A 15,913-nucleotide genomic window follows, 5' to 3' on the forward strand; every position below is an offset into this window, starting at 1 on the left:
TTTGTTGATCACTCATGAAAGTCCATCTGTTATGCAAATGTGAACCAATATCTTCAAGTAATTTTCCAATGAACCATGACCAAGTGTCTCTATTCTCCCTTTGAACTATAGCATATGCTATAGGTAACATTTGGTCATTTGGGTCCCTCCTTATTGCTGTCAATAGTTGCCCCCCATATACACCTTTGAGGAAACACCCATCTAACCCAATAAATGGCCTACAAGTTGCAAATGATTTCTTGCAAGCTTCTAGACAGATATAAAGCCTCTCAAACACGGGGAATATGGTTCTAGGGGGAAGTATAACCAATTGAGAATCATGGTTTGAACCATCTGCCCTAACAACTGCAGAACTACCAGGATTTGACCTCAATATCTCTGAACAGTAATCATGTAATCTCTTAAACTGTTCTTTATGACTCCCCTGCACTATGTCCAATGCCTTTGCCCTAGCTGCAAGCCCTAAAGAAATTCCAATTACATATTTTTCCTGCACATTCATCATGATCTCAATAAGCTTCATCTTAGGATTCCTTTTCAACTTAGGCACTAACTTTTTTGCCTACCAATTTGAACTCAACATTCTAACATTCTGGCTCCTAGTACAATCATGTTTCATGTTTGCAGATTTAATCTACCACGTTGGGTCATTGGGAGTCTGAGAAGCATACAAAAAAAATTTACAACCTGTAGAGCATACTACCCTTGCCCTAATTAAGTCTAACTTATCTCATTTCAATTTCTTCCCAGAGTATACTGCATATGAAGCTACTGCATCCTTGAACTCTTCTCTACTAGCAAATGTTGTGCCAATCTCCCAAATGTAGTCAGACATATCTTTCCTAGGAATAAAATTTGGATAATTATGTTGAACTACTCCTTCATCTACTTCAGATATATCCTCATCACTAGGAAGACTATGCAACTCCTCATCTTCACTGCCATCATCACTAAGACCCCTAACACTCACGATAATCCCCCCCAAACTTTCTTCAATCACATCTTCCTCAACCTCATTGTTATATCTAATCTGCAAAGGATGTGCCTCAACTCCAACGTCAACATAGTTGTCATATGCAAGCTCATCTTCTTCAATAGCAAATGACCCATCATCACTGTCATACAAACTGCCATTATCAGAACTACCACTGCCCAAACTGGCATCACCAGAATCACCCAATTCCTCCATTATAGAAACCTTCCCACATGTAAATGTCGGCATAACAGAGACAGAGACAAAAATATCTTTAACAACTTTTCTACTCCATTACAAACGACAAAAGAACAAAGAAAATGGAGATATTGGAAGAATAAATAACTCATAGTGGTCCCGACTTTGCACCCTTTACACGAAGCACGATATTGATGGTTCGAACTCCCTCCAGCTTCGACGATCGATCACGTTGCACCCTTCAGCCTCACGATCCTTCAATATCTTGACTCCTTCACGAAATCGTCCGTCTTGCACACTGGGCTTCAGTCCTCGACGAACTCGCATTTGAGCTAGGGATTTCATGTTTGTAACGATTTGGGGCAAACTCGTCTTCAACATATAATATCAATTTTTTAATAGATTTAATGTTATTTGACAACGAGGAAATGACGTGGCTTCACTCACCGGAGGTGAGTGCCACGTAAGTCAACTCGTTGGGTGAACTCAACGGAATAGTGGGTCAGGACATAATCGATAATTTTGTGAAAGTTTGAGAATATAATCAATAAATTTCATAGTTTAAGGATAGAAATGGAAATCTGACAAAAGTTCGAGGACATAAACACTTGTTTTGCCAAAGTTTTTCCACAAACTTTCTCAAGCCAAGCCCACGTTTACTTAGTAACCCAAATATCCCCAAGCCCAAAACCTGCCAAAACCCAGAAATAATACCCATCCTTTCCTCCTCTCTCTATCGGTGTTTGGGCTGGATAGAGCGTCGACAGGGAGTTCTAGGGTTCGTTGGCTCGTCTCTGTGGATTTCGGGAGAGGTAAGTCTTCGAACATCTCTGTGTATTTTGAGGGATTTGAGCCTGCAAATGCACTGAAGCGATTGTCTATTTTGTGCGGATTGGGGGGTGTATTTTGGTGGGTCGATTGTCACAGCAATTTGTAGAAATTAGGTCTTCTGATTTGGGGGTTTCATGAAATTGGAATGCATGTGCAAATTTCGTGTTTTCGCTGTGTTTGGACTGTTGTTGCAAGTTAATTGCTGGGTTTGTATGGAGAATTGAATGTTGCTTGAGATCAAATTTTCTGAGTTTTGGGGCTCTCGATTCTGAAAGCTGGGTTCTTGTGCTGAAATAATTTATTTCGTTCTTTTCTTACCTCTTTCTCTGGATGCTGCAACTTCATTCTTGTTTCTGATTAAGAAAATTCTCCGAGAACTCACAGAAACCGATTGCAAACCAAAGATTGTGAATTGTTTTTGGTACCATCCCAGTTAAGGCTTTACTGATTTTATTCTGAGAAGAGTTGTTTCATCTAAACACTTGAATTGGGTTAATCAGTTTTTAGTTTCTGGAATGAGAGTCCCAATAGTGGGTTTCACATTTCGTGAGCCGACTAAACGGACGTTTATTTTGAGAACACCAAAGCTTGCAGCTCTCTTGAGAAATACCCTACACTCTTTACCCAGACCCATGTTATCTCCCATGTTCTCTGTAACTTTGTCTTTTGGGTCTTATAGGTATTACAGCAATGATAAAGTTAATGATAATGGGTCAGAATCTGGAAATGAATGGGAGAGATTGCTTAAGCCCTTTGATCTTAAGGAGCTCAAACGGTCATTCAATCGAATCACCCCGTTTGAGCTTTGTAAGCTCCTTGAATTGCCACTGGACGTGCCTACCTCAATGGAGATATTTGAATGGGCAGGCACTCAGAAGAGTTATAATCACACGTTCGATGTGTATCGGGTGTTGATTGATAAGCTTGGTGCTAACGGTGAGTTTAAGGTTATAGATAGCTTGTTATTGCAAATGAAAGAAGAAGCGCTGGTTTTCAGAGAATCCCTTTTTGTGTCTATTATGAAATGTTATGGGAGAGCAGGATTGCCAGGACAAGCTACTAGGTTGTTATTGGATATGAGGAGTGTCTATAATTGTGAACCCACTTCCAAATCTTATAATGCTGTTTTGGATGTATTGGTGGCCGGAAATTGTCCTAAGGTTGCACAAAACGTGTTTTATGATATGTTGAGTAAGGGTGTGTCTCCCACGGTTTTCACCTTTGAAGTGACAATAAAAGCACTTTGTATGATTAATGAGGTGGATACAGCATGCTCACTCCTTAGAGACATGACTAAACATGGTTGTGTGCCAAATTCAATGGTTTACCGAACTCTTATTAGTGTGCTATCAAAAATGGATAGAGTGAATGAAGCAGTAAAGCTTTTGGAGGAAATGTTTTTGATGGGCTGTAGCCCAGATGTTTATATCTTTAATGATGTTGTTCATGGGCTTTGTCGGCTAAAGCGGATTCATGAAGCAGCAAAATTAGTTGATCGGATGCTTATTAGGGGTTTGATCCCTAATGATATGACTTATGGAGTTCTAATGCATGGGTTGTGTCAGACAGGGCAGGTTGATGAAGCAAGGGCCTTGTTGAATAAAGTGCCTGGATCAAACATTGTGCACTTCAATACCTTGATCAAAGGGTATGTGAGGAGTGGACGTCTTGATGATGCCATGGCTTTTTTGAATGATAGCATGTTAAATGGTGTCCATGACCCTGACATTTTTACGTTTAATACACTAATTGATGGACTTTGCAAGAAGGGGTATATGGGTTCATCTATTGAATTGGTCTATGAAATGGCTAGTAAGGGTTGCGAACCCAATATAATCACCTACACTTCTTTGATTGATGGTTTCTGCAAGAAAGGTCGGCTAGAGGAAGCTGGCATAATATTGAGAGAGATGTCTACCAAGGGACTAACTTTGAATACCGTGGGATATAATTCCCTTATATCTGCACTATGCAAGTGTGGCAAGGTCGATGAAGCTCTAAAAATGTTTGGCGAAATGTCTGTCAAAGGATGCAAGCCTGACATATATACCTTTAACTCGTTAATACTTGGTTTGTGCAAGGAGGATAAGATGGAGGAAGCTTTGGGATTTTATCGCGATATGTTGTTGGAGGGTGTTATTGCTAACACTGTAATTTACAACACATTGATACATGCTTTTTTAAGGAGAGGTGCCATCCAGGAAGCACTTAAGCTTGTGAATGATATGTTATTTCGAGGATGTCCGCTTGATGATATCACCTACAATGGCTTAATAAAAGCATTCTGCAAAGCTGGGGCTGTTGAGAAAGGTTTGGCTATATTTGAAGAAATGATCCACAAAGGACTCACTCTTAATAATAAATCATGTAATATAGTAATCAACGGTCTTTGCAGAACTGGCAAAATACATAATGCATTTGAGTTTCTAAGAGATATGATTCACCGAGGCTTAACACCAGACATTGTAGCTTACAACTGCCTGATTAATGGTCTCTGCAAGACAGGACGCATTCATGAGGCTGTAAATCTTTTCGCCAAATTAAAGGTTGAAGGAATTCATCCCGATGCTGTTACTTATAACACTTTGATTGGTTGTCATTGCAAGGAGAGCATGTTTGATGAAGCTTCTTCACTTCTCCATAGAGGACTAGAGACTGGCTTCGTACCTAATGACGTGACTTGGTATATATTAGTTAGCAGTTTTGTTAAGGAAAATGGACAGGAGATTCAGACTTTCTCCTATGTTTAATTTCAATAATCACAACAGCGTCTGTCTAGATAAATGCTCTCAAGCGCAATTCCGTCACTAAGATTACAACTCAATTATGTCTAGGTAAATGCTCTCATTATCAGATTGATAAAGATTTACTGATGAATATGAATGAGAAGTACGCTTCTTTTTTCATCCTTTTTCTTTTTTGCAGTGTGGTGGTTCATCTTGCTTTTTTGCCAGCTAACAAAACTATCTTTTCAGGTACCCTGCTTTTTTTGAAAGCCGGATAGGGGATGGCCTTCAGATGTCCTTTATTTTCATGCAATCTGTTTGCGGTCATTTGCCTGAAAATCAAAATCCCAAAGTCCAGACCAAGGCTTCTGGAAATTTGACAAGGAATCTGATGGCGTTTCTTTCTCCCAGGCAAGGCTTGGAGTTTCTTGAATTTATAGGCTCATTCATGGAAACTGGGTGTCAAAGGAACAAATTTATGTCCTCAATTGTGCGAAAATTTGATATCCAACTATTAGCGATTCCATTGTCCCTTTCTTGATGGGAGTTCTCTCTTTGATATAAGTCATAGGTTCTATGTCTTTTAACATGATAAGTTTTACCTTGGTTTCTTTCTGCAGGTATTACTCTGAAATTCTAGCTTTGTTACCATTTACTTCACCCAATGAACCTCTGTATTTGATCTATGCTATAAATCGAGTTATACAAGTTAGGGCTGGGGCTCTTGAGGCAAATATGAAAGGTCTAATTTTGCATTTGTCACAACGCGGTTTCTAGAGGGGATGCTTCACGAGAATGGGTTGATTCAGCATGAGCCAACTCAGGCTGATTTGAATTCTGAGATGAATTTGAATCGGAAAAGTCAGCAAGAGCTGGCTACTCAACCTGTTTTAAATTACGTGACATCATTTGATTTGAATGGAACCGTTCATCAAGAGGCAGCAGATACTCCTGCAAATCGTATTCCCTCTGAGAAGCTAAAGCCGCCAGATGTGACAAGCTTAAACAAATATTGTGATATGTCCCAAGATTCATATCATGCAAAAGATTCAGGTAAGAGTTTTGAGACGCATCTCGTACTTGGATTCTAACTTCTTGATATGGTGTTAACCACTGAATGGATTTTCTTTCCCAAGCTTATTTTGGTGGCAATTGATTGTCTACAATGTTCCTTTTGTATCTGATTCTTCTAGTGGTGCTAATACAGGTTGATTGTGTTGCGGCTACAGCACTGCAGATTCTTATGAAGTTAGAGAGGCAACTTAAAATTGTTTATAGCTTAAATGATGCCCGCTGCGAGGTAGGACTCAATGGATTGGTCTCTGCCTGTTGCTTTTGTTTGCATAGCTCTCAAGATAACTTAGTAAACGAAATACTACCATATGATGACAGGTCTTTTCTCCAAATGAACCCCCCAAAACAGGAGAGGTCTTCACTAGGCAGAATGTTCCTTTTGACATCAATGCAATCCCCTCCTGCTTTCCGTCCACACATCAAGATTTGATAGAGTGATATCAGGTAGTGAGCACTGATGATGGAAGGATTTATTTTGATCCTTTGATTGTAAATGATAGGAAAATATAGTCTTATGTGTCAACTTTGCTAATTATCTCTGGTTTTACTGATTGGGGTTCCCACACAGGAATTCCAGAGTGCTTTAAAAGAAGACACTATCGATTACACAACTTATACAGCTAATATTAAGAGGCGGCGACCTACCCCAAGAAAAGGGGGTAGACGTACAGCAGTCGGCTACCATGAAGAGGACGATGATGAAGATGATGCAGCTTGGACAGGTGGGGTTCGAAGGCTAAGTGGTAGTGGCAGAACAGGTAACGGCAGTAGAGCAAGTAGGCAGCTAACGAACGGGATAAACCGCAGTTTGTAAGTATATAGCTTGTAGGCCAAATTGTAGATTAAGTAGATTGAAAGAAATACAGATAGGACAAATCAGAGCGAAAAAAGAATAGAAGCGTTGAAATAGAATGAAGAAAGCAGCAAGGAGCCTGTTATATAGTTGGCTGTGGTAGAAGGGAGTGTTTCCTCTTTGCTGCTTCCATTTTGTAATCCTTTTGGCATATGTTACACTATTTATAAGGTGAAATTTAGGCTATGTTAACATTTCAAGGAAGCATACATAATTATTTTCTATATTCGATGTTCTTACTTAAATTATTTTATTTTTTTATTTATATGGCATGAGAAATCTCATTGCTTATTTTTAAAACATTGAAAATATTTGTATAGCTAGAGAAATTTCATTATTTTATCATATTATTTTTGATCAACGCAGACTTTTTATTACATTGTTTCAACTTCTTATTACATTGTTTAGGCTTCTTACTTTTATTACATGGTTTTAGCCTCTTATTACATTGTTTAAACGTCTTATGACATTGTTTCATTCTCTTAAACTAGATTTCTATTACATTTTATTTTTATGGGTGCATGACACATATTATAATTATATTGTTCCATTGTACAGATCTGATAAAATTACATTGTCCATCTCTGTATTGACGAGATCTCAAAGACTCATGAAAACCGAAATCCAAATCACATATAAAAACCCAAACCCAGATCTCAAAGACCCATGGATGATATTTATTCAAATAAATCAAATGCGTATATGATTTATAAATCTGAAACATATATTCATTTAAAGGACCAAACTTAACTCTCAACACCCAACACTCAAATTCAACCCAATATTCTTTTTATGGGCTAACACATGATTTAAGAGCTACAACTAAAGAAGCTCAACCTCCTAGTCTTGGCATTGATCCCTTCGTATCATCACAACCCCATACCAAACAGAATACAAAAAACAAAACTATGGACTACTCTTTCACACAGGGAAATTCGAGGATTAGAGAAAGATGAGAAACAAATATGCCGCAAGTCCAAAGAAAGAGAGAATAAACAGAGACGTCCCAAATCAAGTACCTAAATCAGAAAAGGAGAGAAGATAGAGATAGAAAGAGCTGAGTAGGGGGAGATGATAAAGAGAGAAAGAGATGAGTAGGGAAAATGTAGAGAGGGTGGAGAGAGAATGAAGAGATGAGATAGCGAGTAGGGTATTTGTGCCCTATCAAAATAGAAGTGAGAATATTTTATTTTTTTTAAAATTCATATCTAGGTAGCATGGTGATTAGATTATTGAGGTTTATGGACAAAAAAGTCCATGTAGATTTAGCATTTTCATCTTGGTTAAAACGGGCAAGGGTCTAATTGAAAATTAGAGAAAGGGGAGGCTGGCTGGACTACTTTCAGAATAACAAGTACTCCAAACTCTAAACTAAACTGTAGAGTTGCAATTGGACTATATGGTTTTGACAAATGCATGGTCAGTTTCAACATGGATTTGTTTTGCATTGAAGTAGGTTACCCATATGAATTGAACCACTCTAACTCGGTTCCTTATTTTTCAAAGGTTTCAAGTTGAGTATCAAAATTTTAAATTTGTTTCAACCTCATCATCCGGGCAGATTTATGCCTTTTCAGGCAGTCAACTATCCTACATGACAAAATAAAGTCAAAATCAACTGATTTATGCAGATGTGGCATGTCAATTGCTGACGTGGATTTTCATAATTTTTTTTTTGTGAAAATGTATGAAGATTCAATCGTGACCTTACAGCTGTCCTCTTATTTCTTTTTTATTTTCTTAAAAATAGAATATCTTCAACATGGTGGTGTCTCAAGAACATTGCCGGAGCCAGAGTTGGAGTTGAACACCGTCGGAGTTGGAGTTCCGCTCATCTACCGTGCGCATCTTGAACTTGAAGTGGATCTTCACTTTCTTGGGGGTGGACATGATAATTTTTTAGTATTCTTGCTTCTTTGACTGTTGGAGTAGTCAAACACGCAAGAAATCATTATCAGCAAGAAATCGTTGCAGATCTAAACATCTCAAGTTCACCACAAATACTCAGTCTCAAGGGCACAATCTAAAGGCTTGGTGTAGCTTTCACATAAGTAATCATCGCCACATATCAAAACAAGATCATCACCATAATCGTCGCCACAAATCAAAACACAATCGCGGATTACGGGGATCAGACCAGTATAGCAAGAGATTGGACCAGATCTGGACGGTTATAAGTGACGATCGGTGCGAGAGAGATTGTTGGGATTCGTTTGAGTTTTGGGTACTTGAATGTCATGGGTGTCTCTAGAAATGGCATTCGTGACTGTGCCGCCGTCGGTAGTTGTAGTAGTGGTGGAGGTGGGGGTGGCGACGGTGAAGACAAACTGAGGAGTAAAGCACGAAACGAAGAGTGGAGTTGGCAACAGCTTTGAGCCACATATATTTTTTATTTATTTTTAATGCCACGTAAGTAATTTAACTGTCTGAACTCTCTAAAATATGTCCGTATGAGTATTTTAAAACAATTATGAAAATTCGATACTCAACTTAAAACGTCTGAAAAATGAGGGATCGAATTGGAGTGAGTCAAATTATTTAGTGACTAAAAATACTATTAACCTGTATTATATTCGTTTTGTTATTTCCGCATTTGTTCCATAAATTGTTGATGATTTGATTACATAAGCACACAAGCTTTCACGTTGGCTTAGGTTCCTTCCTCCCATTGTCATGAATCAATAATACAATACATTTTAATATTCACTACATTTTTTTGTCTCAAAATTATAGGTTGTTAGATTAATCTGTACAAAAGCCTATAATAATTTGAAAGTTGTCTCAAAATTATAAGTTGTTAGATTAATCTGTACAGAAGCCTGTAATAATTTGAAGAATTGGTAGAGGAGAGAGGTTGACCCAAAAAACACTAGAGGTATTGTCCCTAAAATGGCCCTCAAGTGTTTGAGGTTGGGTACCTCTTATTAAGTGAATAGAACTCACACATTTAACCGATATGGGCTCATACGAAATCCAACAAGTGGACTAGATGAGCTAGGGTCCATCATGTGGTACCTCTGACCTTATGGGTGGTCCATATCCAAAAGAGCCATAGGTGAACCAAACACCATCGAGTGGAGGTCTTGAGGATCGAGCAAATGCTCCAATATCATGTAATAACTAGTTGCATGCTCGCGCTTCGAGCAACACATAATTAATTTGAAAAATAAAGATTTTTGACAATTTTTCGATACTTTGTTACCATGATGAACAATAAAGCTTGAATTGTAGAAAATGAAGATAATTGTGAGATGAACAAATAACTACAATACATTTTTTTTAATATGCTAAGAAATAATTTTCTAAGAGGGAGCGAGAAATTTGATGCATAAGGAAAAAATATGGTCAGAGTTTAGCAATTCTTGTTTGCGCTGCTTTTTTCTCCAAAGTGGCAAAGGTCACCAAGAACATATGTATGGACAACATTCTATGCATAGTTGTAAATGGACAAATCATGAATCCCATTCTAAACCTGAGTACTCAGTAGCGTCAACAAAGCGAAAATATGTGTCCCTATTTATTCACCCGACTAAAAGGTAAAACTAAAAGGTTTTTAAAAGTGACCAAGTTTGAAGTGCAATACACTTCACAAATATTTTAATTATAATACGAGTACATTCAGTAGCAAGATAATAACGCTGCTATATATAACATGACATTATTGAATTGTAACATATGGTTGATCACATGAGGCAGAAAAGGCGTGATGATTGAAAACGTTTCTTAACACAACTTCAATTTTATTTTATTACATGTGACAAGAGTTTGAGCCATACAGAAGCAGATGTGATAGCTTCTAAAGCACTTCAGTATTTTGTAATACACTTATCTTAATTATATGATTATGATTATAATTGTTCAATTGTTTAGCCGTCACTTTTCATTATTTTAACTTTTTTTATCACTTTTTGTTGTTCCTAATAGTATTTATGCATATTTAATTGGTGCTTAGCCGTCACTTTTCATTATTTCACCTCTTTTATCACTTTTTGTTGTTCCTAATAATATTTATGTACATTTAATTGGTAATCATTGAAATAACATTGATTTCTCGTAATTAAGGAGAAGCTTTTTACCTCCCTCTTTGCTTTTCTCCTCAATTTATGGGGAAGCATCCTTAGGCCTCCGTTTTTATATATAGAAATTGATGATTTGAAGAATAGGTAGAGAAGAAAGGTTGGCCGAGCAAACACTTGAGGTATTAATGTTGGAGATATGAGAATCATTAATGGGTTAGGCCCAAATTAATGGCTCAATATAAGTAGCACCCAATATGGGTATGTAATTTGATTAAGCTCATAAGGTAGTTATTTATGATAAGGCTCAAATCTTCTAATTGGATTTGAATTGAGTTTATCAATAAATAACAACTTAAGCCTATTTCAAATATTAAATAGAATCCAAATACCAATTAAACTCTATCCTAAAAGGTGACTGTTGGAGAGTTTTTGACGTACGCTTCTAAGAAGCACGTTAGCTGAAGAATTGGAGACTTCCCAATTCTTCAAATAGAGAGAACAAACACTTGTGAGAAGTGTGTTTATCAAGCTAATCTGTTTTATTGTTTAGGGTATTTGTGCTGTGAAACCGATGACCGATCGAGTATTGAATCACCATAACCTAAAAGTTCCTAACAATTCACGCTACAAGAAGTATGTAAATTCCGCTGCGTACTTAAGCTGTGAATTTGTACATTGGTATCGGAGCGTAGGTTTTTCACATGCTAAATACCTAAAAAGTACAGTTGGCATGTATGCATATTTTATGTTTTTCATTTAAGTACCTTAGATATGCATATTAAGGTATGAATTGTTGTTTTTGATACAAACAATATCTGATTTGCATGAAATTTCGTGTGTGGGTTATAATATATGTTTAGATTTATCCCTGTAAATTTCATGTTGATATGTGCTCTGAAAAAGACCAAACCTAGCAAGGTGTCTCAAAACTTGTTTTTAACACAATTTTTTACACAGATGAAATTAGGCTTTGATTTTGATATATATGGAAAGCTTGTTTAATTATTTTTTGATCAATATATTATTTACCTAATTTGGATGTGTGGTTTAAAAGTTGTGTTGCTTTAAGTTTCCTAGATTAGATTGAAATTATTTTTTGTAAAACTGGGTTTTTCAGTGAATATAAACTATGCAGAACTGAAAACACATACTCTCGGGAGTGGAGGGTGTAGTTCATCGCCCCACTTCCAGCCGCAATTTGGAAGAGAAAAGGCCACGGCATAGATCGGAAATGCTAATTGGATGAGATCAGACGGTTTTCAATGTCAAGTCTTTAGGATGGGGAGAATATTATGGTGCTATACCTCCGCATCATCTGATTCAAATGATGAGATTGATCTTAACAGTGAGTCTGACAGTGATGACTCAGATAGGTCAGTCATAAATATTGAGTCTGACCTCGAAATCATCGATCTAACATCGGATGAAGACATCACGATCGAGGGCATGCATGATAGGATTGGAGTGGCTTCTGAGATCGTTGATCTCACTATGGATGAGGACATTGAGGCCAAGGGCATGCATGATGGGCCAGAGGTGGCCAACATGGATGAGCCTGTAACGGCTCGGCCCATAACACTTATCAACCCCCCAACCGCTATGGCCCATGCCCACTCGCGCACAGGGGCGCTCCGCATGAACATGTGGAATCACCGCTTGTCTTTGGTGTCTCTCTTCAAAAGGGTTGACAGTTATTAGAGGAGCTGTGCACGTTATATACTGCACTTCCTCCATATTTTTAACCGATGTGGTATTCAGGAATTGACCCTCTCACTTGGGAACAGTGCATCACATTGTACCCCCTTAAAGGCTTCACGTCCCTGTGAAGGAACCCACCCAGTCTCGTAATGATGGGCTCCGATACCATTTGTAATGGCCCAGCCCATAACACTTATCAACCCCCAACCGTTATGGCCCACGCCCACTCGCGCACAGGGGCGCTCTGCAGGAACACGTGGAACCACCGGTTATCTTTGGGGTCTCCCCTCAAAAGGGTTGACAGTTATTAGATGAGTCGTGCACGTTATATACTGCACTTCCTCCATATTCTTAACCAACGTGGTATTCAGGAACTGACCCCCCTCACTTGGGAATAGGGCATCACAGAGCCCATGTTAGATGCTGAGCCGTAAGATGATCTGAAGGATTTATTGATTTTAATGACTATTCTCATCATTTTAGTGCGCAATTAGGATTATAATAGAGCAATTTTAATTTTAGGCATTTAATTCATTTAAGACTTTTCATAGTCAGTTAAGTTGGATATTGGTTTTATAATATTCCTATGTTATTGTGTTGGATATTATTTTATAATATTCCCATATTGTTCTATTTAAGTTGGACTAGTATGGTAGAAGTATGCTATTTAAAATTGATTATATATAAGTATATATATTGTTTTTCTTAGCATATGAGAAATTGTATGATATGTTGGCTTGAAATATGATACAATAATGTGTGGCAATAAATATTGTACTTGACTCTAAATGTGAATTATTTTCCTTGACAAAAGTTATGGCTGTTGCAAAAAGTATTGTCACTGACCTAAACAAGGGTGATAAGCTGACTGACAAGAATTATGATATTTGGCGTCGTAAGATTGAATATATGCTTGAGGAGCAAGATACTCTTGAAACTGTGACTCAACCAACGGTGAAACCGCCGCAAGATACCACCGCCCAACATAGGGGGACTAGGAGGCATATGCAGCTTTCCAGAGCAAGGATCGCATTGCTCGCATTTTGATGCTAAGTAGCATGCGTAAGGATCTAATGCTATGTATTGAGAAGCATAGGATGACTAAAGCAGTTTGGGATGCTGTGAAGCTATAGCTTGGTGGTACTACTACAACTAGATTGCGACATCTTACCCTCAACTTTGAAAGGTTTGTGAAGTGCCCACATACAACTATGAGGCAGCTGTTGGAGAGTGTGCACTAAAGTCAATCATATGATGATTCTTTAGCACATTATATTATCATGATTATTTTATTACTAAATTTTTTTTTAGTTATTGCAATTATTTGTATCTGTGTAGTATGAATTATTATAATAACGTCCCTAAAATATAATGTATATTCCTAAATGTCCTTAGCCAAGTATTATTGTTAATAGGAACAACAATAATACGTAGAGGCTAATATGTGTTTGATTAATATATGATATTAAGTCAACATGTAGGTGCATGAATTGGAAAATTTATGTACTCGACCGACCCACCATGAAATCATTACATGGATCGTGTTATGGATGTCATAAATAATTTCATAGTGATGATGGTGTTTTGTAGTTCTTCAACCTGAGATCACTATTGTTCCCGACATGAGAATTGTTCATTTTGACACTGTCAAACGTCGCCCTTAACAAGGTGGCTATAAAGGTGGTGATCGGGTGTACAATAAATTATGTAGAGGGATGTGAGTGATCAAGATGGAATTTGTCCTTCTCATAACACGGGATTGATATCTAAGGCCTTTTGATTGAATAGAGCTGATAAATGCATGGCCATGCTCAAATGAGTTGATATAATGATATCAATGTCATTTGTTTCGGTTAGCTTATTCGAGAATCAGGAAACACTGATTGAGCTATACGAGGGTGACATATCCATGTCTCGTGTTCAATCAAGATATCGAGGATAAAATGAATTTTACAACACGGTAACATTAGTCGCGATAAAGGTTTAGTCGAAACATTGAATTCCTCGTAATTTGGGTAGCAATGATATGTTGCTGGACACCGCTCGTTGCTTGTAATTCTAAAATAGGATTTTATAATTACTATCAACATTACGGAAACTTACGGGGTCGCACACTTAGAATGGTAAGCAATTTGGAATGTAAAATTCATAAGATGAATTTCATATTTAATATGAGCATTTTTTGATCCTAGTTGGACTAGGATAGTTTGACTTTGGTATTAAGAAACGAGGGGCTTTCTAGAAACCAAGAGAAGTTTTTGAGTAGGACTAAAACACTAGAAGCCAAGTGATGTATTTGAGTAGGACTCAAACATTTTGGAATTCTATTTGACCTTATTTTCTTTATGTATATATATAAAGATATATATATATATATATATAGTTTTTCTCCTATGTGGACCACATTTGTGGACCAAATTTGTGGACCACAGCCAGCCATTGGATCTCTTTGACCCATCCTTCTAATACCACCATTGGATCTCTTTGACCCATCCTTCTAAAGCCATATTATTCACCCAACGTCATTTTTCTCCTGAGCAAGATTCTTCATAATCAACAAAAAAATATCTTGAGTGATCTTCATAATCACCAAAAAAAAAAAAACATTTGCTTACAAATTTAATCATTGCTTCACTACTTCATAATACAAAAAAAGTTCAACACCATTGCTTACAAAAAAATTGTTCACCTCTGCTCATCTTAAATTCACCATTAATCAGATTACAAAAAAATTTAATTTTTGGAAGAAGAGTTGAAGAATTAAAACCTCAAACTCTATCTCTGTTTGTCCTATCTCCATTTCTGTCTCTGCTTGTTCCATATCTGACAAATCATCCATTTCCTTTGTGGTTTATATTTCAAGGCCTGCAATGCGATAGAACAAAAAATAAAAAAAAATCGAACAAAAAATCAAAAAAATTTAGGGCCCTTGTCATGATGATGCAAGAATGCTTCTTACCCTAGATAAGAAAAACTCACGCGCGTATCTTTGAGGGTGAAGCTCTTCTTCGCAGGACGAACAGATGTGAGCTCCTGGATGAAAGTCAAACAAGCTTGATTATGTATTGGCCCTTACTATTGAGAGCTTCCTTGAGCGCCACCTTCAAACACTTGTGTACCAGGGATGATTAATATGAGAAGCCAAAGCAGAAATCCCACATACATGTACCAGGGATGAAGTGTCTGTTGTCGAAGGAGACTCGCGATCTAGAATTAGAACGAAGGATGGGTCAAAGAGATCCAATGGTGGTATTAGAAGGATGGGTCAAAGAGATCCAATGGCTGGCTGTGGTCCACAAATTTGGTCCACAAATGTGGTCCACATAGGAGAAAAACTCTCTCTATATATATATATATATATATATATAGACACACACGTTCCATATATATGGAGATATATAAACACACAAGAGTTTGAAGATGGATATATATATATCCGTTCTCAATTATTATATATATATATAGTCAAGAGAGGCATGGGGATGATGGTTTAGTACACGTTTTGAGAAAATGTATAAGTCATACGTGAGTTTTTTCACAA

The 15,913-nt window shown here is 37.4% G+C and overlaps 1 protein-coding gene across 3 annotated transcripts; it reads left to right on the forward strand.

Moving 5' to 3' along the window:
* The first annotated feature begins 1,844 nt into the window (after nucleotides 1-1,844).
* LOC119993339 (pentatricopeptide repeat-containing protein At5g64320, mitochondrial) lies at nucleotides 1,845-6,884 on the forward strand. Of its 3 annotated transcripts, XM_038840440.1 has the most exons (6): nucleotides 1,845-4,836; nucleotides 4,928-4,977; nucleotides 5,140-5,781; nucleotides 5,936-6,028; nucleotides 6,121-6,246; nucleotides 6,371-6,884. In XM_038840440.1, exon 1 carries the CDS (start codon nucleotides 2,518-2,520, stop codon nucleotides 4,750-4,752), a length of 2,235 nt encoding a protein of 744 aa, XP_038696368.1. In that variant the 5' UTR covers nucleotides 1,845-2,517; the 3' UTR covers nucleotides 4,753-4,836; nucleotides 4,928-4,977; nucleotides 5,140-5,781; nucleotides 5,936-6,028; nucleotides 6,121-6,246; nucleotides 6,371-6,884. The 3 variants fall into 3 exon arrangements, with proteins under 3 accessions (XP_038696368.1, XP_038696367.1, XP_038696366.1); XM_038840439.1 differs by having other exon boundaries at nucleotides 4,928-5,781; XM_038840438.1 differs by lacking the exon at nucleotides 4,928-4,977 and having other exon boundaries at nucleotides 1,846-4,836; nucleotides 4,978-5,781.
* Nucleotides 6,885-15,913: the final 9,029 nt, after the last annotated feature.

This window comes from Tripterygium wilfordii, chromosome 23, assembly GCF_013401445.1.
Source record: "Tripterygium wilfordii isolate XIE 37 chromosome 23, ASM1340144v1, whole genome shotgun sequence".
In the NCBI taxonomy this organism is placed as follows: Eukaryota; Viridiplantae; Streptophyta; class Magnoliopsida; order Celastrales; family Celastraceae; genus Tripterygium; species Tripterygium wilfordii.